Source organism: Notamacropus eugenii, chromosome 2 (assembly GCF_028372415.1).
Source record: "Notamacropus eugenii isolate mMacEug1 chromosome 2, mMacEug1.pri_v2, whole genome shotgun sequence".
Classification (NCBI taxonomy): Eukaryota; Metazoa; Chordata; class Mammalia; order Diprotodontia; family Macropodidae; genus Notamacropus; species Notamacropus eugenii.
Window position 1 is genome coordinate 458,021,357 of NC_092873.1, and position 23,073 is coordinate 458,044,429.

The 23,073-nt window shown below is 36.3% G+C and overlaps 1 protein-coding gene across 1 annotated transcript in view; it reads right to left on the reverse strand.

Annotated features, from left to right (window-relative positions):
• PLA2G4A (phospholipase A2 group IVA) overlaps window positions 1-23,073 on the reverse strand; it is a 168,444-nt gene that overhangs the window by 110,475 nt on the left and 34,896 nt on the right. The window contains exons 2-3 of the mRNA XM_072648363.1: window positions 22,089-22,192; window positions 5,031-5,112 (exon numbers count right to left, since the gene is read on the reverse strand). Of these exons, the coding sequence (XP_072504464.1) occupies window positions 5,031-5,112; window positions 22,089-22,121 (115 nt within the window). The 5' untranslated portion in view covers window positions 22,122-22,192. The remainder of the gene's footprint in view (window positions 1-5,030; window positions 5,113-22,088; window positions 22,193-23,073) is intronic.

A 23,073-nucleotide genomic window follows, 5' to 3' on the forward strand; every position in this document is an offset into this window, starting at 1 on the left:
CCTGGTTCCAGTTTTTTTCATGAACTACTCAACAACTTCAGAACTCTACCAACGGTATATCAGTGCTTTCCTAAATCCCCTACATTTGTCATTTTCCTTTGTTGTGAACTTTACAAATCAGATTGGTTTGTGGTATAATTTCAGAGTGGTTTTCATTTGTATTTCTTTAATTGTTAGTGACTTGGAACACTGTTTCCTTATGGATGTTAATCGCTTGAATTTCTTATTTTGAAAAAATGCCTACTGATAGATATTCACCATTTTTCAAATAAGTAATGGATCTTATTCTTATAAATTTGGATCAGTTCCCTAGCATCTTAGAAATGACAATTTCAAGACAGAATCATCCTGCCAAAAAATTTCCCAGTTATATTTCCCTTCTAGTTTTAATTTCATTGGGTTTGCTTGGGTAAAATTTTTTATAATTTCATATAATCAAAATGTCTATTTTATCTTCTATAGTTTTTCCTATTTTTTTGCTCATGAACTTTTCCCCTAACCATAGATTCCAAAGGTAATTCCTTTCTTGCTCCTCTAATTTGTCTTTGATGTAACCTTTTATATCTAAATCATTTATTCACTTAGAGTTCATTATGTAACATGAAGTGAGATTAGTCTAAACCAGGGGTTCTAAACCTGAGATATTGAACATCATGGACAAATTTCACGGTTTCTATTATTAACTTGGATGAGGGAAAAAAATCTTTATTTTTACTTATTTTTGATTTTCTTTGTAATCCTATGCATTTTATTGTATTCCATTTAAAAAGAATTATTTTGAAAAAAGAGGCCATAAACTCCACTAGGTTGCAACATAAGTCACCGATGCAGCCAAAATTAAGAACCTCCGGTCTACTCTCTACCATTCCACACCAATCTCTTCACCCTGGAAGGAAACTCCACTCCCACAAAATGGAAGGAGTTTTTGCTGTTACAGCCTCTCCCTCTGATTAGCTACTTTCTTCCAAGAACCTCTAATTTAAAGAGACCAGTCAGAGCTGCTTCCTTTCTAGGCTCACTAATGACACTCAAGAATTTCTCTACCATTCCCTCCATATCAGGTAAACTCATCTCTTCCTTTTCAGCTTCCCATTGTGTTTTGTTCCCCACTTATAATGTAATCTCCTTGAGGGAAAAGACTGTCTTTCTGCTTGTATTTGCATTTCCTGTTCTTAGCACAGTATCTGGCACATAGTAAGCAAATTAAACTATTTAGACAGGGTCACACAGAAAAAAGTATTTGTACCTGGGTCCTCAAGATCTAGCAGTGCTCGCATGCTGCCTAAGACATGCTCATAAAACAAGTCTGCATAATGCCTGAACACAGCAAAACAAGTTCCCAGAAAATTAGCAACCTGATATGTATCTCGTAGCTTTATCAGAAATGAACTTCATTTAACCACAGTAATTTGGAAAACGTGAATAAAAAAAAGGTTGAGGTTCTCACAGGATCCTCAAACTATCACTCTTTTGGGGAAATCACCAAAATGATCCTCTTTGAAAAGAAGAAATTGTTCAAATAAAGTGAATTGAGAACTTTTCCGTCAGCTTTCCTCATTATTTTCCTTGAGAGGCAAAGCAGAAAATAATCTTTACTTGATACTCTAATGGACTTTCTTACCGATCTTTATATCTGTAAATGTTTTATTTGGCAATATGACACAGAAATGCTACAACTAAGGAGACTTCCAATAAAAGAAATCTCTTTTCAGATCTATTTTCCAGATACCTGAAGAGCAGTTTCATCAAGTTCTTCACACAGAAAGCAGCTCATCTTGCCTCTTTCATCATGAACCATTTTATATTGTAACCCTTTCGCTGATTTGTGTAAAGTCCGGATAAGATAAAAAGTATATACTTTAAAGAAAATTTTTTAAATTATGCATATTTTTAAAAGGGTAGAATAATAGCCTCACAGCAGCAGGGGAGAGGGTGTAGCGTGCATAGAGCAAGTTTGGAGAGGGAGCGGTAGCCAACACCACCCTTTACTCCAGACAGCTCATTTTAATTTAAAAATTACTTGGATGAGAGAAATCTGAATTCAATATTTCAGCTAGCCTTGTACAATTAAAAAATATAGCTACCAATTGTATTTCTGACCCTCTGACATTCCATAAATTCATGTATACATATACATGCATGGATAGATGTGTATAAACATATACCAAATATCCAGATATCTGAGCAAGAGTAAAGTTGAAATGCCACAAAATCATTCCTTCTATTAAATAATCAACTCAAAGTTGGTGCCACAGCAATAGTGGCTCAGAATCATCATACAAAGATGATAATACCTTAATACTGTCTCTTGTGAGTACAAGATAGTATGAAACAGTGGAAAGAACCTTGGGATGACAGACAGAAATAGGGCTCTACCACTGATTAGCTCAGCATATGGCCTCAAGCAAGGCACTTTTTTCTCTCTGGGCTTTAATAAATATTTGTTGAATGAATGAAAGAAGCTCCAACACTTTAAAAAATGAATATTGTAAAATAATTTTTAAAAAAGGTCTCTTCATATCATGCTGGGCACCATATTTCTTATTTACTAAGCGCTCTTCATTGAGTGATAGGTAAGAGCCCTTAATAAATTTGTAAGGTATGATTTCATTGAGGTGTTTCTTTTGACAAATGATTTAGAAAATTTAAATGTATCTATTTTACTTATACTTCTCGATAACAGAAAAACAAAAGAAATTAATAATTATAATAATAAAATACGTTTACATTTTCCTAGGGATTATCTTTTACCCGTGTGGGCATAAGTTACTTATTTTAAAATATGCCATAACTTTCAAGAAATATTTATAAATGCATGTAAGTGGCAAAAACCAATAAGAATATGGAAATATTCTGAGGGTATGGATCTTCTTCACTTATGAAAACTTTACCTTTAAAGTAGATTATAATTATGGAGATATGTTTCTGGTGCAATCTTACTTTCCAACATCCATGGTTATGTTGGTAGATAAGAATACTGGACTTTGAATTAGAAAAATCTGGATTGCCTTTGATCCAAACTGTGGACAAATGCCTTAACTTTTTTGAGGTTCAGACATCCTTCTAAGACTTAATTATTAAGCTCTAGACAGTTGCAATCTGTGTTAGATCCCTGACAAAGCTCACTACACGAACATAATGGTAGTAAGATATAATTTCCTAGTGTACTTAAAATTATTGTGGTCATCTAGGTGATGCAGTAGATAGAGTGACAGCCCTGAATTTAAAAAGATTCATCTTCATGAGTGCAAATCTGGCCTCAGACGCTTACTCGCTTTGTGACACTGGGCAAGTCACTTAACCCAGTTTACCTCAGTGTCTCATCTCTAAAATGAACTGGAGAAGGAAATGGCAAACCACTCCAATATCTCTGCCAAGAAAACTCCAAATGGGGTCATAAAGAGTCAGACACAACGAAAACAACTGAACAACAACAACTAAACATTGTTAGCTTCAAATATGAACTCAACTCATATAGTAATAAAGAGGTTTCATATAACACTTGAGGCATTGTTTTATTCTTCCGTCACATCTGCATTACAATAGTACCTGCCAAGAGTTACTAGAGTAATAGAATTACTATTTGAATGCATATTGCCAAGCCAAAGATAGGCCTGCAGATTTCCACAAAGTAACCTACAGCTGTTTTTCTAAGCCCAGCAAGTAAAACAAGAGTCCCATAGTCTCTATAAGACACACCACAGTACTGATAAACCAGATGGCTTCAATCTGCTTTGTTTAACAGATAATTTTTTAAAACCAGCTTAGATTTTTGGTTGGTTGTTTTCTATATACTTGGCAAGTAAGTGTTTCAATGTTAGGTTGCAGAAAGATTCCCTCAAGCTAACTGGAGGGATTGTTCAGGTTCAAAGGAGAGAGGTTCTCCTTCAAGTTATCTTGTATGTGACCTTTCAAAGGCATCTCTTTTATGGAAACCTTTCCTGTAACACATTTGTTCTTAAAATAGATGAAAAGACCCAGGACTGGGAAAGACAGAGGAAAATATTTGGGAATCTATTAATATTGAACGGAGTGGGAGGAAAGTGGGCAAAAAGAGCCAGAAGCAATCAGAAAAGGTGGAAAGATTCAGAGACAAGCTAAAATGGAGACCAGGAAGAATTCAGTTCAGAGATGACTCCAACAGATTGCCAGAGGTGGCATGAAGAGATTTTGCAAAACAAATTAATATTAGTAATTTTCCTCCTTCCTCTCTTTTCTTCTCTCCCTGCCCCTAAAATATATTTAAGCTACCTGCAGAATATCATTAGTCTAAGTTTGAGGGTAAAAGAAAGTTTCTTCATTTAGGAAGTCATCCAGAGCTCTCCTCATCCTTCTGTATCTATATCTCCACCCCAAGACCCCCTCTTCCCATCAGGTGCATGAAGTAACATTCACTGATAAAACTGTTAATCCGATAAGAAAAGAAAGATTCTCAGTGAATTAATTAATCATCATCCTAAATATGTGATATTTATTAATATGTTTCCAGAGACAGAAAAATAGAGAGAATGAGAGAGGAAAGATCAATTAAGAAAAGGAGGGAGAAAACAATGAAAGAGAATGAGAAAGGGAGAGAGACAGAGACAGACAAAGAGACAGACACAGAGAGCGACAGAAAATGGGAGGGGAAAAAGAGGGGAGAAAGAAGGGGAAGGAAGACAAGACAAAAGAAAAAATGGTGACACTGATGTTTTCTTTTCTGTAGGTCAAACAGCACTACAGTGGCTTCCCTGGCCTCCTGATTCAGCATTCTTTCCAAAATGTCATTTTCAAAAAAATCTACCAGCTCAGTTTTGCAGGCACACACACTTTGCCAAATTCCAAGTGCCACTAGAAAACATGTTATTATATCAGCATAAAAAGTGTGGTTCTGACAGATTGAGCTGATTAAGAGAGAGTGAGCTCTATTATTTTGATATTCAAACAGGGAACTGCTGTAGAAGGGGAAGCTTCTAGCTCGTTATCAAACCCAGTTCCTTGATAACTAGAAACTACAAAAGGCTCCCTGTAAAATACGCAGAAATACTTACGCATATCTCCAAAGGCACCTTTTGTCACTTTCGTGGCCCTTAGCACATTCACTGTGAACTTGTGCGAGTACTGATGCTCCACCTGAAAATCAAAGACATCAAACTGATAAGTTAAATCGCCCCCAAAGAAATTACAAATCAGTTTTCCTTTTTCCTTTCCTTTCCTTTCCTTTCCTTTCCTTTCCTTTCCTTTCCTTTCCTTTCCTTTCCTTTCCTTTCCTTTCCTTTCCTTTCCTTTCCTTTCCTTTCCTTTCCGTTTCTCTTCTCTATTAGGTCCAAATAAAAAGGGATCCAATTCAGAAAGAGCTTAGAACACATACCAGAAACATTCTTGCTGTATGCTTATGATCTTGTTCTTTACCCAGTCCTCCACCTACCCCTGTTGAAATTTCACTGCAAGATAATACCACACTCTAAAATGTCTCTACAGCTTTACTGCTACCTAAGGTAAACTGCCAAGTTTTCAAAGATAAAACATATAAATCACTATGCCATCTCTCTAGGCATATTATGGGTACAATCCCGTCCCACAATGATCTGAGAAGTAGCCCAGTCAGGTAAAAGGAAAGAAATCATATCTAGGTAAAGGGGTGTGGGGGGGAGTGGCAATTTTCTATGCAGAAGATATCTCAGTTTAATATTTGTCAGTCCTCTGAACATGAAATTAGGGGATCTTAACCTTTTTTTAAATGGACCCCTCCTTTAGCAGTGCGGTGAAGCTTTCATCAGGATAATGTTTTAAGTTAATGAAATAGAATACAGGTGATTGCAAAGGAAACCAATTATATTGAAATACAATTAGTATTTTTTTAAGTTTAGAGATGTCAGGTTAAGAACTTCTGCACTAAAAGAGTTAATATCCAGTTTATCTAAAGTTCCTCATTTATTTAGTTTGAATGTTGCATAATGCCATACAAGTCAAGGAACTTTGGGTTCAAATCCTACTTTTGACACATATTGGCTGGGCTGACCAAGAGCAAGTTACTTAATTTTTCAGTGCAAGAGATCATTCTCAAAAATGACAAATTATCGAGCTGTTATTCTGCAGTTCAGATATGCAACAAACTCAGTGATTCTGAGTACAAACAAAACAATCCAGAAACTAAAATGTCTCTGAGCCAAAATAAATTGAGGTGGGGAGAAGCATTTACATGGTGCCTACTATGTGCCAGGCACTATGCTAAGTGCTTTACAAACATTACCTCATTTTATACTCACACCAACCTTGTGAGATAGTTACTGTTATCTCCATTTTCAGATAAGTAAACTAAGGCAAACAGAAGTTGAAGAACTTGCCCAGGTCAATTAGTTTAGTGTCTGAAGTCAGATTTAAACTCAAGTGTTCCTGACTCCCAGCCCAGTACTCTAACCAAGGTGCCACTTAGATGTCAGAGACTCTGTACTCTAAGCTGAGATGCAACAAAGTATGGGATGACTCCTGGCTGCTTGTGCCAATTCTGGCCTAACAATTAACACCAAGAAAACACAGGTGCTCCATCAGCCAGCATGAAACCATCCGTCTGTGGAGCCATCAGTTACAGCAAATGGAGAAATTCTGAATGGTGCAGATAAGTTCACTTACTTTGGCAGTATACTTTCCACGGATGCACTCATAGATGATGAGGTTGACACAAGCAAAGCCAGAGCTAGCTCAGTGTTTGGAAGGCTCCAAAGGAAAGTGAGGGAGACAAGAAGTATTAGACTGCCTTCCAATTGGAAGGTCTACAGAGGTGTTCTGCTGACCTCATTGTTGCATGCCTGTCAAACATGGACAGTCTACCAGCACCATGCCAGGAAACTGAATGGCTTCCATTTGTATTGTCTTGGGAAGATTATGAAGATCATCTGGCAGGATAATGTGCCAGACACTAAGGTCCTTTCTAAGGACCTTACAAGGAACTCTCACAAGTCAGGCATCACATGGTGATCAGAAGCTGTGATACAAGGACACTCTCAAGGTCCTTCTAAAGAACTTTGGAATCAATTGTGTGCCATGGGAGACGCTGAACCTCATATCAAAGAAGGCGCTGTGCTCTATGAGCAAAGCAGAATTGCGGTAGCTCAAAAGAAACGTGAGATGTGCAAATTCAAATATCGCCACTCCAAATGTTCATGTGGACTATTTGTGCCTGACCTGTGCAGAGTCTCGTATGGGTCTAATCAGCCACAGTCAGACACACTCTACCTTAGTTCCAACATAGTGATGTCATTTTGGTCCTACTCAAGAACAGAAAACAACCAATCAGCACTAAAGTTCTTGCATCTTACTCACAAGACGTTCTCCTAAACCTTTATTCCAGTTCTATCAACTAATATTTAATACAATGGTCTGTCTAGGTTCTAAGTCCAGAAGCAGAACAGAAGCTGTAAACAAAAAAGAGAAATGTGACTGCCATATATACATATAAAAACAGCAGCCAGAAAAGATAATGAGTGACTGATTACAAAAATAAAAAAAAAATCTAATATTGTTGGAAGATGATAGTCTATTAGTCCTTGAGGAAAGGAAATAAGCATTTATTTAGCACCGAACACATGCCATGTACTGTGCTAAGCACTTTACCCGCATTACCTTGTTTGATTCTCACAACAACCTTATGAGATAGTTGCTGTTACTATCCCCATTTTACACCTGAGGAAACTGTGGCAAATAGAAGTGAAGTGACTTGTCTATACTGCACAGTTAATAAGTGGTTGAGATAAGACTTGAACTCAGGTCTTCCTGACTCCAGGTCCAGTATTTTATTTACTATACCACCAGAAGAGCCAAGGTGCCCCAAAAGCACCCCTACAAAACTCTAAAAGTGTTCCAGAAGAAACCATGATAAAGTAAACTAAAGAGAATCAACTATTAAGTATTCCACACAACCTCCACCATGAAGTGTTCAGATCAGGGCAAGCCTGAAGCTCTAGATGGAGTAAAAGATAAGCATCTATCAGAAGGCTAAAGGCAGTCTGCACTCAACCCAGCATCCAGGTGATCTGGCCCCAAATTACAGCAGGGCACATAACTAGACAATTACTGCCTAAAGAGGTGTCTAGTCTCAGATATATCATCACTTAAGATCAAGCATGATTTACTCAAACCATCCAATGGCATAAGAGCAGAGTTTTATCCCAGCACAAGTCCCAAGACCAGACAGGAGATATGAGAAAACAGAAGAAAAAAGGCAAATACAATAAATACCTTAAATTTATAGTCACCTAAGAAGTAACCCCAGACAAAGAGAATAATTCCACAAATCCAAGTTGGGTCTTACAAAATAGAGGGTCCTGTCCATGCTGACTATAGGAATGCCTTTAAGCAATGAAATAAGCAATACAAATTGGAATAACTGGGTGGAAAGAATGATAAGAAGAAGTAATACCTTAGCCCATGGGACCACAAAATCGAGTGCCCTGATAATTAATCAAATACAATGTCTCAATAAGATCAAGAGAAATATTAGAATAAAAATTTTTAAATTGAATGAAATGTAAGAAAGCTGATATCAAAAACAAGTAAGCTATATTATAGGTCAAGGAAAAATAACCTATGAACCATCACTCTACCTTAAAAGTACGTGAAAGGGAAAAAAACTTAAACCACACATGTCAAGAAATCATAAATTAAAAATGGAAAACTGTCCAGATCTCTTAGAATGAGAAGATAGAGCAAAAACAGAAAGAGTCCACGGGTCATTTCCTGAAAGAAAGCCCAAAATGAAAGATTCCAGGAACACTATCAGCAAACTCCAAAGCTTTCCGGTTTAAAGAAAAATATGACAAGCAGCAAGAGAGAGGGGGGGGGGGAGGGGGAGAGAGACAGAGACAGAGAGACAGAGACAGAGAGATAGGGGGAGAGAGAGAGAGAGGGAGAGAGAGAGAGAGGGTGAGAGAGAGACAGAGAGACAGAGACAGAGACAGAGAGACAGAGACAGAGAAAGAGACAGAGACAGAGAGATGGGGGAGAGAGAGAGAGAGGGAGAGAGAGAGAGAGGGTGAGAGAGAGACAGAGACAGAGAGACAGAGACAGAGACAGAGAGACAGAGACAGAGAGACAGAGACAGAGAAAGAGACAGAGACAGAGAGATAGGGGGAGAGAGAGAGAGAGGGAGAGAGAGATAGAGAGAGACAGAGACAGAGAGAGAGACAGAGACAGAGAGATAGGGGGAGAGAGAGAGAGGGAGAGAGAGACAGAGACAGAGAGAGACAGAGACAGAGAAAGAGAGACAGAGACAGACAGAGAAACAGAGAGAGAGAGGGAGAGAGGGGGGAAGAGAAAGACAGAAAGAGAGAGACAGAGACAGAGACAGAGAGACGGAGAGAGAGAGAGAGAGAGAGAGAGGGAGGGAGAAAGAGAGAGAGAGAGTGAGTTTGTGTTCAAGTACAGAAGAGCCACAATGAAGATCACAAAAGATTCAGCAACTGTCACTTAAAAGGAGAAGAGTGTTTGAAATCTCATCCAAAAGACAAGGCTTGCAACCAAGAATAATCTATCTGCCAACACTAAATATATTTTACACGGGGAAAAATGTAGACCCTTAATGAAATAGACTTCCAAGCATTCCTGACGAAAAAAGCTAGAACTGAGTAGACATTTTGACATGGAAGGTTGTTTAACTGGGAAAAATATATGAGGTGACAAAGTTTTATCTGCCATAGGGGGATATGAAACAAATATCTTTAGTGCTGATAAAGATAAATATAACCGGGAGGTTGTTGCTGTTTGTTTTCTATTTTGAAGATACTAGGAAAAGACAGAAATCAATGTACAGGAAATTATATGGGACTATATCTTTCTATCTTTCTTTTTCTTTCTTTCCTTTATTCTTTCTCTCTTCCTGTCTTCCTTTCTTTCCTAAATAAAATGCACATGAATGTAAATAAGATGAACTTACATATAAACTAGAAGAAGAAATTAGAATTAATTTTAAAACAAAATCCAGTGATACACTCTTACAAAAAAAATACATTTAAATTATATATGCAGAATGGGGTACGCATTTTTGCACACGACTAATCTGGAAATTCATTTTCCTTGGTTATAGTTCTCATAAGAGTATTGTTTTTTTTGGGGGGGGCAAGGGGAACCAGAATGCTTGTTAATTGAAAAAAAATAAAAGTAATTTAATTTAAAGTAGTATGAAGGACTGGAATAAAATCTATTACACTCCAAGTGAACTACAAAAAGGGCAGCAATTGCAATTGCAGACAAGGCTACAGAAAATATAAAAAACAATAAAAAGGATAAGGAGGGGAATTTCATTTCTCTTAAAGGCATCATGGATCAGGAATCAATACACACACACATTTATATATTTAGATACTATACTAATTAGTAGTAGACATACACATACGTATGGTAAATATGTTCTGTATATGTATATGTGTGGATGCTAAATAGCAAGGCATCTAAATACTTACCATAGCAGTTCCTAAACTGGGAGTCTATGAACTTGTGACTTCAATATATATGTAACTATATTTCAATATAACTGGTTTCCTTTATAATCCTATGTACTTTATGCATTTAAAAACACTGTTCTAAGAAAAGTGCTTACCCAGATTGCCAAAGAAAACTAGGGCACAAAAAAGGTTAAGATTCTATATTGCTTTAAAGGAAACATTAATTAATTTTTAGAGAGAAATAGATTTTAAAATTCAATTTCCCTCAGTATATAGGCAGATGTAGACACATATAAGAAAAAGAAATAAGAAAGTGGTTGGAACTTGAATAGAATTTTAGAAAAAATAGGAATGATGGAGCTCTGGTCATTACTGAATGCAAAGTGGATAGGAGTTTACTTATTTCTCAGTTGCTGATTATCTCCAACTAATCTTATGTGTATCTTGTTTGCACAATTATTTTCATGTTCTCTCCCTCTTCAACTGGACTACAAGTTCTTCTAGAGTAGGGACTGTTTTTTGCTTTTCTTTTTATCCAAAGAACTTTGTGCAATGCCTGTCACATTAAGTAGATGCTGACAAAAGCTTTTTGACTGACTATACATGGCACTTTTACAAAACTGAGCATGTAATGTCGGGACATATAAGTACTTCACCAAAAATAAAGAAAAGCAGAATACTAAACACATAATTTACCAACCACAATGCAATATAAATTTTTTCATTAAAGAAATCACATTTGTTTTACTATGTATATGGAAATGCCCTCTCCCCTTTTTTTTTTTTATTTGCTAAGTTCAGAACAAATGTTTTTATTTAAAAATCAGACTTCAGAACTCCAAAAGCAAAGAAATCTTGGGCTACTTAGAGTTGGGACAAACAATTCGATACATCTCATTAAGTCCTGAGGGCATCATTTTATTTCATTACAGGATAATAAATGTTTACCATAATATCCCTGAGTCATCAAGAAAAGTCTAAATAGTATTCCATATGTTGCATTTATGAAGAAAGAGAAATGCATAGTACATTTAAAATAATACACAAAAGGATGCTGAAAGAGGATGGGAAAGGTGCCTTGTGCAAGGGCCCAGTTTTGAAGTCTAGAGAAAATCAGAAATAAGGCCCAGAAGGGATGAAAGTGGGCTGGCCCAGAAGTTCCACTATGAGCTAGCAATTAAGGGGGTGTGGTTTTGAAATCCAGAAGAACTTGAGAAAAGGACCAAGAGGAGAATGAAGGCTGGTGGGCCTGAATCTATCCATACAATAAAGGGAATATCTTGCAGAGGTATGTACCAGACTGAGTAAAAACATACATAAGAAAAATCATGATTCTATCCAGCTACATCACATTAAAGCCAAGTTCTATCAAATGAACCATATATTTATGAAAAGAAAGGTATTTCCATTTCTACTTAAAGAATTACTTGTAGTTATAATCCAAATCAATCTAGTAACAGCTACCACTAGCTAAAATACCCTTTCCTTCAACGTTACCATTTTTTGACATTTTTTTCCTTTTTTTCTTCCATTTTTAACTGTCCTTTGATCCACGTCTAGTTTCCTTAAATCTCATTTCTATCTCCAAATTGTTGTATAATTCTGATGAGTAAAGAGCTTCATTCTCTACCTCCCTGGTTATATTCTAGACAGCCTATGCATCTGTCTTGCTCCTTAGGCTGAGAATACCTAGATCCTCTTTGAAATGTCTGTTCTAGAGCTATTGTCCTGATTGGAGATGGCCTGACTTGGCCAATATTTAAGACAGGTTCTATCCGTATCCGTACTTGACTTCACTCCATACTCCACAGCCTTCTCAGGTTCTGGACCTCTTCTTTGTACTCTCCCACAAACCATAAACACATTTCTCCAATCCTGGAACCATAGTCAAACCAATTCTGCCATTTTTTTCTGGAAGTTTCATGTGAATCTACTTCTCCTCATTCAACATCCTAACAGCTTTCTAGATCAAAGGGTCCATCCTTAGCCAAAACTCTCCTGTGATTTGTCTACCCTTATTAGATTGTAAATCCTTTAGGGCAGGGACTGATTATGTTAGCTTTTGAATTTGTATGCCCATCCCCTAACTTAATGTTTAGTACAAACTTGATATAAAACTCTTTTCCATTCATTCATTTAATATACTTTTTTTAAGTACATGTTATATTCCAGACACCCTGCTTGGCACTGAAGATAGAGATAAATAAATACATACTAGATGAAGCTAGAAGGCAAAGTAGATAAAGCAATGTACCTGTAAGGCACACCGGAGTACAAATCCTGACTCAGACATTTTTTAGCTTTATGAGCCTGGGCAAGTCATTTCATCTCTCTCAGCCTCAGTTTACTCAACTGTGAAAGCATAATAAATAATATCACCCACCCCCCAGGTTTATTGTAAGGGTAAAACATGGCACTCAACATGTTCATTTTGTAAAAAAGATTAACAATACTTGCTCCTTTTCTGGAGATAGTTTATAAGAATTAATTTTTAAATAGTTCTAAAATAGGACAAGAAAGAAAATTCTCATCCAAAAAGTTAAGAAGAAAAAAAAAGTCTTTAGCCTCTTTTTTCCCAACATCATTACCTTATCTCATCTCAACTAAGCTGACCTGGTTCCACTTGTCAGGTGCATAGCAGATGCCAGAACCATAGGAAATTATATTGTTTGAATCAACAGATAGTATTATTACCTAGGGGAGGTAGTGAATGAACATGTTGTTGATTGCTCTTAAGGAGTCAGAGGTGCCACACTTTAATTGAGATGTCAAATCTCAGCCCAACATACTTAGTCATCATTTTTTCCCTTTATAACAAGCTTAAGCCTTACTTCCAGGTGCTAGTTGGTTTTTTTTTTCTACTTCAAGTGCTATTTTTTTAGCTTTGCTCTTTTATATAATTTCAATCAACATTCTCATTTTTAATTACCTTTCTAATTTTCTCCATTTCTTACCACATTCTACAATCTAGGAAGACCTGAATCCAAGTCCTGCTTTTGACATGTACAGGCTGTGTGAGACTAGGGAAATCATGTAACCTCATGGTGTTCTCAAGAAGCTTTCTCAAACAATAAGTTGCATAAGAAGTACCAGGAAATGTTTTACTTTTCTACTGGGATGTCCATATCTTAGCATAGTGTTTTGCACATAATGAACACTTAATAAATGCCTCGTTCCTTCATCCACTCATTCAATCTGCATTTTTTTCTAGACCAATAAAATTATAGGTCTCATCCCAACCTCTATGGAAAGCAAGTCACCACTTATATTAGAAATCACTGGAATCTCCCATATTTCACAAAACTTTGAGTGTAAGACTGAAAATATTCTCAGAGAATCCCAATTCTTCAAAGTATCGCCCAGGTACCTCTTTGACAAGACCTATTCCAGTCACTCACCTGCCACTAGTATTTTTTTTCCCCTCTTGAAACTGATGTTTTTGTACCTATTACAGTGCCTAGAAGAGAACTGATTCTTAATAAATACTTATTGATTGATTCATTTTGATTAACTGATTTATGGACAGATAGAGTGGTTTACTTAAATAATTACTTAATCCCACAAGTAGAATATAAACTCCTCAAAAGCAAAGTCTGTTTTGTCCTTGTCTTTGTATTCCTGGAATTGAACACAGAGTAGGCCCTTCATAAGAGTTAATTGAGTTGAGTTGAATTGAATTGACTATCTTTCCGCCTCTTAGACAGTTGACAAATGTATATTGTTTGGCAGCAGCTGTTAATTATTCTGGATTGACAATGTTGGACCCAAAAGGAGACTCTAAACATGGAATGGTCAATATAGAAATCAGAGCTATTATTTATTTTGCAGCCAAGACCTGGAGCTGATTATGGCTCAGATTATGTACTTATTACAAATTTCAGACTTAAACTGAAAAATGTAGGGGAAACCATCAAACCATATGTGTATGATCTAAATAAAATTCCTTATGAATATGAAGTGGAGGTGATGAATAGATTTAATAGATTAGATTTGGTAGATAGAATCCCTGAAAAAGTATGGACAGGGGTTCACAATATTGTACAGGAGGCAACAACAACAAAAAAAAAACCTGAAGAAAAGAGAAGGAAGTCAAATGGCTGCCTGATGAGCCATCACAAAAAGCCAAGGAAAGAAGTAAAGCAAAAGTAAAGATAAAACCAATTGAATGCAGAATTCCAGAGAACAGCAGAAACAAATAAGATTTTCTTAAATGAGCAGGGCAAAGAAATAAAACAAATAGAATGGGAAAGAGATCTCTTCATGAAAATAGAGATATCAAGGGAGAAATGGGTAAAAGAAAAGACAAAAATGGTGGCTGAAGCAGAAGAGATGTGGCAAGAATACACAAAATAACTAAACAAACAAACAAACAAAGACCTTTACATCACCAATAGCCATGATGGTGGTTTCTAATCTAAAGCCTGGAGAATGAAGCCAAGTGGGTGCTAGGAAACAAGGCTAACAGTAAGGCTGGTGGAGGTGATGGAATTACAGTTGAGCTATTTAAAATCCTAAAAGATGATGCTGATCAAGTATTACACTCAACATGCCAGTAAATGGGGGGAACTCAACAGTGGTCAATCAATTGGAAAAGATCAGTCTGTGTTCCAGTCCTAAAGAAGGGCAATGCCAAGGAATGTTCAAATTACCAAATAATTGCACTCATTTCACATAGCAGCAAGGTTATGCTTAAGATTCTGCAAGTTAGGCATCAGCAATATGTGAAAGAGCAGGCTGGTCTTCAAAGAGTTCAAAGAATGAGAGACCAAATCGCCACCATTTGCTGAATTCTTGAGAAAGAAAGAGATTTCCAAAAAAAATCTACTTCTGCTTCACTGACTACGCTAAAGTATCTGACTGTGTACATCACAACAGTATGTGGCAAGTCCTCAAAGAGATAGGAGAGCCAGATCATCTTACTTGTCTCCTAAAGAATCTGTATGCAGTCCAAGAAGCAACAATTAGAACCAAACATGGAAGAACTGATTGGTTTAATACTGGAAAAGGAGTGGGACAATGCTGTATATGTTACGTTATTTATTTAACTTCTATGCAAAGTACATCATGTGAAATGCCAGGTAGATGAATCAATGGTGGAATTGAGGTGCCAGGAGAAATATCCACAATCTCAGACATTCAGATGATACCATTCTGATGACAGAAAATGAAGAAAAATTAAGAAGCCTCTGGATGAGGGTGAAAGAGGAAAGTGTAAAAGCTGGCTTATACACAATGACAAGAAAAAACTAAGATCTTGGCCACTGATCCCATCACTTCCTGTCAAATGAAGAAGAAATGGAAGCAGTGTCAGATGTTATATTCTTGGACTCAAAGATCACTGCATGGCTATAACCATGAAGTTAAAAAACAATTGATCCTTGGAAAGGAAACTGTGCCAAATCTGAACAGCATACTGTTCAGAGTATGAGACATCAACCACATTGATTGATTATGAGACATCAATCAGCAGAGACATCAATCACCTTGCCAACAAAAATCCATATAGTCAAAGTTATTTCAATAGCAACGTATGACTGTGAAAGTTGGACTGACTAATAAGGAAAACTGAGCAAGACAGAACTGATGCTTTCAAATTGTGGTGCTGGAAAAGACTTTTGAGAGTCTCTTGGGCAGTAAAGAGATCAAACTAGGAAATACTCAAAGAAATTAATTCAGGCTATTCACTAGAATGTCAAATACCAAGGCTAAAACTTAAATTCTTTGGTCATATAATGAGAAGACCCTAATGTTAGGAAAGAATGAAGGTAAAAGGAAAAGGAGACAACAAAGGAAGAGATGGACAGATAAGGAAGTATCATGGAAACAACAAACATGAATTTTGACAGATTTCAAGAGATAATGGAGGATAAGAGAACCTAATACGCTATGGTCCATTGGGTCATTATAGACACTACTGAACTGAAAAAAAAAAAACCAGAAACTAATGCTAACTTATATCTATCCCCAGCAGATCTTTAAAGGCATGCAATGGAACTCTGTTCACCACACAGTTTTTTAAAAACTTATAGCAGAATAAAATATTCAGGATTTTTCTAAATAAAAGAGCTTGCTTAGTAAAGGGAAAAATCATTAGTTTATAAATAAATAAGTAGATAGACGAATGAATGAGTGAGTGAATGAATGAGTGCATGAATGAATGAATGAATGAATGAATGAATGAATGAATGAATGAATGAATGAAAACTAGAATCTCCTTGATTTGTCAGCTGTGAAATTTAGGGCTATTTTTATAGAGGTAAAGGAGGAATAGTTATGAATAGAAGAACCATGAAGTGCATGGTCATTTGAAATGCAGAGAACTCACTGATATGTTCCAGTACTTGGTAAGGAAATCTAGAATGAGACTTTAAAAAAAAATTGATATTTAGCTGAGAATAAAGGGAAACAATTTATGGAAACCCCAATGCCTACAAGAAAAACTACTTAAGGCAGAGCCTCAAATTACCCAGAAAAAACCCCACAGGTTGTAAGTGCACAAAGTCAAGTTTTCAAAAATATTTTTTATGGAAAACTATGAAAACGTAATAGAATGAGATTTAGCGTCTGGACCACATCACAGTTGATGGAAAGAGCTTCTGTTGACTTCAGGCAGAGAAGATTAAGGGACTGTTGTTTCATACCTTTAATCTTGTACATGAAGTTTCTTTCAAATAAAAAGTCAGATAGAAATGTATAATTCTTTTACTGATTCTGGTGAGGTTAAACATCTAGGATGGGGAACAGTTCATCAATATTTCAACCTTAGGTACTCAAGCTTGGCCTTCCCTTCTTCTCTACTCTCTCACTATATCTTATTTATTAGATTTAAATGTTACATACTTTAAAAATATATATAATTTACTTGAGAACCACTGCATCTTACATATTACTACAGGTTTAAAGGGCAGTAAGATGAGTTTACAGTGTCTCAGCAATAACATTATTGTACAAAGCAAGCTAGATGTGGTCTGGTTGCTTTTTTCCTTAGATGTAACACTGACAAGTTTTTAAGGTAATAACAAAAACAGTAGCATTTATAGAGCACTTGGAGGTTTTCAGAGCATTTTGCAAATATTAGCAACATTGAGAAGTAAGTACTCTTACTATCAGTCTTTTACAGATAAGGAAACTGAAACAGATAAAAATTACGTAAGTGACTTACCCTGGGTTACACAGTGTCTGAGACCAGATCTGAACACAGTTCCCACTGACAATACTACACCACTGAATGAGTTGCCTATGTATGGATAAATATCCTATTAATGTTAAGTGGCATTAATATAAACTTTGAAGTTTGCAAAGTACTTTCAAATGCTCTCACCAAGCCTCATGACAACCCTTTGAGGTACCAAAGACTATTAGACTCATTTTACAGATGTGGAAACTGAATCTCACAGACATTAGGTAACTTACTAATGATCGTACAGCTGTTATTGTACTATTAAGGTCAATAAATACAAAAGATTTTGAAATTACATGAGACAACCTGTGTGTGTGTGTGTGTGTGTGTGTGTGTGTGTGTGTCTTGATTGAAATGAGGTAAAGAATATCCAGAAAAAGAAAAGGTAGGAAAAAATTTTTTTTAATCTGATCTATCTTTGTCTGGTAGTTCTAGCTGTACGGTACTTCTCAAAAACTCCTACCCCAGGGTTGGTGTTTAACTTGCTGTTATTCTGAGCCCAGACAGAATAGGGCTGTAGCCTAATGGGTTGGATAAGAACAATTCCATATTATTGCTTGCTAAAAATAGACAGCAAAGACTGACTTGGCAGAGAGGGTCAGAAAGAAAATATACAAGTCAATAAGATTTACTTCAATCATAATTAATCTTCCAGAAGTTACTTTAAAGAATCTATTCTATTTCTATTGTAGTACTCTCCCTGTTCCCAAAAATCTCTTTCTCTTGAAATAAATGGACCAGAAGATCTTCTCATTTTAAAGTCCTTTCCTCTGAAAAAAGAATCAAACATTTTTGTCATGTTATCAGGCAGTTCAAAGTGCTGCTAAGTCACAAGGCCCTGCTTTGCTTGCCCAGCTGGAGTCACCCTTCAAAGCTTCATCATTTCAAATTCTGGGTGAATTTCTGCCCTCTTGGAGGAATTCTAGGAAATAACGTTCTCTAGTGACTCTTTCTGCTTTCCTGTGAAAGGGGAAGGGGAGAATAATCACTCAGAAATTTCATCGAAAAATTTTGACAACGGTATTGTTGGTGGCCAGGTGGCACAGTGAGCAGTGTTGTGAGTTCAAATCTGTTCTCAGACACTAGCTGTGTGATTCTGGGCAAGTCACTTCACCCTGTTTGCTTCAGTTTCCTCATCTGTAAAATGAACTGAAGAAGGAAATGGCAAAGCACTCCAGTATATTTGCCAAGAAAACCCCAAGTGGGGTCATGAAGAGTCAGACAGGCTGAAACAACTGAACAACAAAATAGCAAAGGTATTAAAAAATATTCTGTGCCACCACTAGACTGACATCATGAAAACCAAAACACATTCCTTTGTGCAACACTTCTGTTCTCTCACGCTCTCTTTCTCTAACAATTTTTTAAAGGATATGACTATATATCTAAAATCTATGGGTTCCTTGGGTACGTGATTTTAAAAAATACGTTTATAACTGAATTTCAATAAAATTGCTTCCCTTTGTAATTTTATAGTTATGCACCTAAGACATTTTTCTGAGAAATCCCTAGGTTTCACCAGACTGCAAAAGGAGGTCATGACAAAAAGAAAGGGCCAATAGCTTTCTATTTAAAGTAAAGGAAGGGTGTATGGCTGCCACCTACAACAATTCGATAATACTATCCACGTGTTCTGGAACTATGTTCTCATTTTAAAATTTATATATTATATAATGTACATTGTATATTATACTTAAGATCAATATTATGATATATACATATAATTATATATTATATTCTATATCCTATAACATTGATGTTAGAGACATATAGATATATGTTAGTATGTATGTATGTATGTATATGTGGGTATGGCCAGAAACAACCCTGAAGATCTCCCTCTATTTGATTTTTTTTATTAAAAGGGGCTATTCCTTGACTCACTTCTTTTTTTATTTTATTTTAGACTCAACCACCAGAACACAAATACGGAGTAAAGAAACAAAAACGCATTATAAACTTAAATACTGGAACTTAAATACAAAGTAAAAAAGGGGAAAAAAGCATGTCAAGTGCAAGTCATGTTCTCTGATGACATGGTCTTCTTCGGCAACAAAGGACGAATACATACACACATATACATATACATACACATATATAGACATATACTTTCCCACACAAATTCTACTCCGCATCTTTCTTTTTATGTCTGTGCATATCTCTTGTTTATTATCCTACCTCCTCTACTTTACTTCTACCCACTACCTTGCCCTCCTATTACTTGCCTACCCCACTCCAAGGATTCCTCCCCTATCCCACAAATCTAAACACCCTTCTATACCCCCCTTTTACCTATTTCCTCATCCTCACCTCAAAAGATCCCTCCCTTTTCCTCTCCCTATCCCCCTAACATTTTATTTCTTCTGAATTTAGAAGACTTTTATACTCTTCTAAATATGTACCATATTGTTCCCTCTTAAACCCATTCCCAATGAAAGTAGGTTAATTACCAGAACTACCAGCCCTCCTCCCCCATCTCATTTCTCTGTATTGATTCTTTCTCTTGCACCTCATTTGTATAAAATAATTACTCTTTTTAGCAGTTCCTAAATGGTTTTACTTTTTAAATTCATACCATACACAGGCTTACCCCAGGGTTTCTTATAGGGTACCCAATTATTAATAAGAATTTTAGACATATACTTCATATTTTACATCCACAAAAAGTAAACAGTCTGTCCCTATTGAATCCCTTATAATCAATTTTTAGTATGTGCCTTATATTTTTCTTGGCTCTTGTATGTCAGATCTTCCTTTAAATTCAGGATGGTTTGTTTGTTTGTTTTTTAACAAAGTCTTGAAATTCTGAAAGTTGACCAAATGTCCATTTTTTTCATTCAGGATTATGCTTAACTTTGCTGGGTATGATATTTTTGGCTGGAGTCCCAGTTCTTTCACTCTTTGATATACAGTGTTCCAAAACCTGTGGTCCTTTAATACCTCCGCTGCTAGGTCTTGTGTGATTCACATCATGATTAAATTATTTATTCTTTTTTTATTATTTTATCCTTGAGCTGGGGGTTTCAGAATTTGACTATAATATTCCTATGACTTTTCCTCATAGGATCTCTTTTAAGTGGTGACCAATGAATTTTTTTCTATTTCTACTTTCCCCTCCTTGTTCTAATACTTCAGGATAATTTTCTTTAATTACTTCTTATATTATTGTATCAAGATTCTTTTTTTGATCATAACTTTCAGCTAGTCTGATTATTTTTATATTTTCTCTTCTTGATGTATTCTCCAAATCTGTTGTTTTTCTTATAAGATGTTTCACTTTCTGTTCTATTTTTCCATTATTCATATTTTGCTTAATTATTTCTTGATCCCTTACAATTTTGCTGGCTTCACTTTGCCCAATCTAATTTTCAAGGTGTCATTTTCTTCCTTATTCTGGATCTCCTTCTCTGATTGGTTGACTTTCCTTTCATATCCTTCTTGGTTTTTGGTTTTGGTTTTTTTTTTTTTTTGGATTATTCTTAGTTTTTCTTAGATTTTCCTCCATCTCTGTCATTTGATTTTTAAAGTCTTTTTAAAGTTTTTCTATAAATTCTTTTGGGGCAAATGACCATTTGGTGTTACTCTTTGGGGGTTTCTTTGCTTCAATATCCTCCTCTGAAGATGATCCCCAGTCATTTCTATTCCCATAACCATTTTCTGTGGTTGGATTCTTCCTCCTTTGTCTGTGCATTTGTGTGAGTGTGTGATAATAGCTTAATTTTTGTAATCCCCTCTGTGTCTGGGGTAAGTGAAATGGTGCCTCTTGCCCCCGATCTTCAGTTCTCCCCCCTAGCTTGGAACCAAAGCCAAACCTCCAACCTCCTGTAAGTGCCCGCAGTCAGGGGCTTTCTCCCCCACCACTTCTGCATTCACGTGTGTGTTGGTTTCTTTTAGTGCCAGTCACTCTCTGAAGCACAGCTGGATCTGACATTCCTTGTTAGCAGAGGTTCCCTCCATCCTCCCTGGCTCAGATGCCTAATTCTCCTCACTACGGTGAGATGTGGAGGCGGTAAACATTCCTGTGGCTGGGCCTGAGGCAGCATCTGCTGCCAAACCTGGTCCTGGGATTTTTCTTCTGATCTTCTCAAATTGTCCCAGGAAGACCCCTGTGGTGTCCCTATTCTTATTTATTTTTACCCACACTTTTTTTTTTCACCCTAAGGTGCTATTTCATCTCCTTTGTGGAGGAAAATCTTGAGAGCTTGGAATTCTCTGACCTACTCTGTCATCTTCCCAGAATTGTCTCCTCTGTTGTTATTTTAAAAAAACACAAGGGAAAATATAGCATTATGTAAACATAGTTTCGCCAAAATTAAATTCTGATGTAGTACCCTCAGTGAAAAATACCGAGTAGGTCATGTTCATTCATAAACTGCACATCTCCTTAGAGTACTTAATATTACATTGCAAAACGTTTCAGCCTGCCAATGCCTTTTACTTTCATCCAGTGAAATTTCTTAAAAAGCCAACAGGGACAGAAAATCACTTACTATAATGTGCTGATAGGGATCGATGCAGGACATTTTGGTTTCAGTTACAGCCAAATCTTCTCTCACTTTGAAGTTCCTTCTCAGGACTTTAGCTTCTTCGAATCCTGCAAAATAAACAATCCCCATTAGAGGAGAAGATCATAGGATTATAGATTTAGGGCTAGTAGGGATATTAGAGACCATCTCCTCTAACCTAAGAATTTTATAGTTGAGGAAACTGAGGTTCAAGGCCAAATAACAATAATAATAAATAATAGTTTCTAACACATATTGTGCTTGCTATGTGCCAAGAATTGTGCTAAGTGTCTCATTTGATCTTTACAGCAGCCTTGGAAGACAGGTGCTATCCCCATTTAACAGATGAAGAAAGTAAGGATGGAAGAGGTTAAAGGACACACACAGGTCACAAAGCTTCACACACTATAAATTTACATAGCACTTTGTAGTTTGTGAAGCATTTTACAAATATTATCCCAAAATCTTCACAACAACCCTGTGAGATAAGTGCTATAATTATCCCCATTTTACAGTTGAAGGCAAACAGAGCGGAAGTAACTTGCCCTGGGTCACACAGCTATAAATGACTGAGGCAGGATTTGATTTCAGGTCTTCCTGACTCCAGGTCCTGAGTGTGCATATATAAGAACTACAAATAATAAAAACATTATGTGTGTATATGTGTGTGTGTGTGTATATATATATGTATATGTGTATATATAGATATAGATATAGATATAGATATAGATATAGATATAGATATAGATATAGATATATATGAGACAAAGAGAACCTTCAGATTTGTAAAATACTCCACAAACATTAATTAAATCTTTTGATTCTTGTGAACAGAACCAGGAGAATATTATATACAGCAGCAGCCACAGTGTTCAAGGACTGTTTTTGATAGACCACAGCAAGGCAAGAAGCTAAAACATTTCCAAAGGCTCAGGATGCAAAATGCCATCCACATCCAGAGAAAGAACTA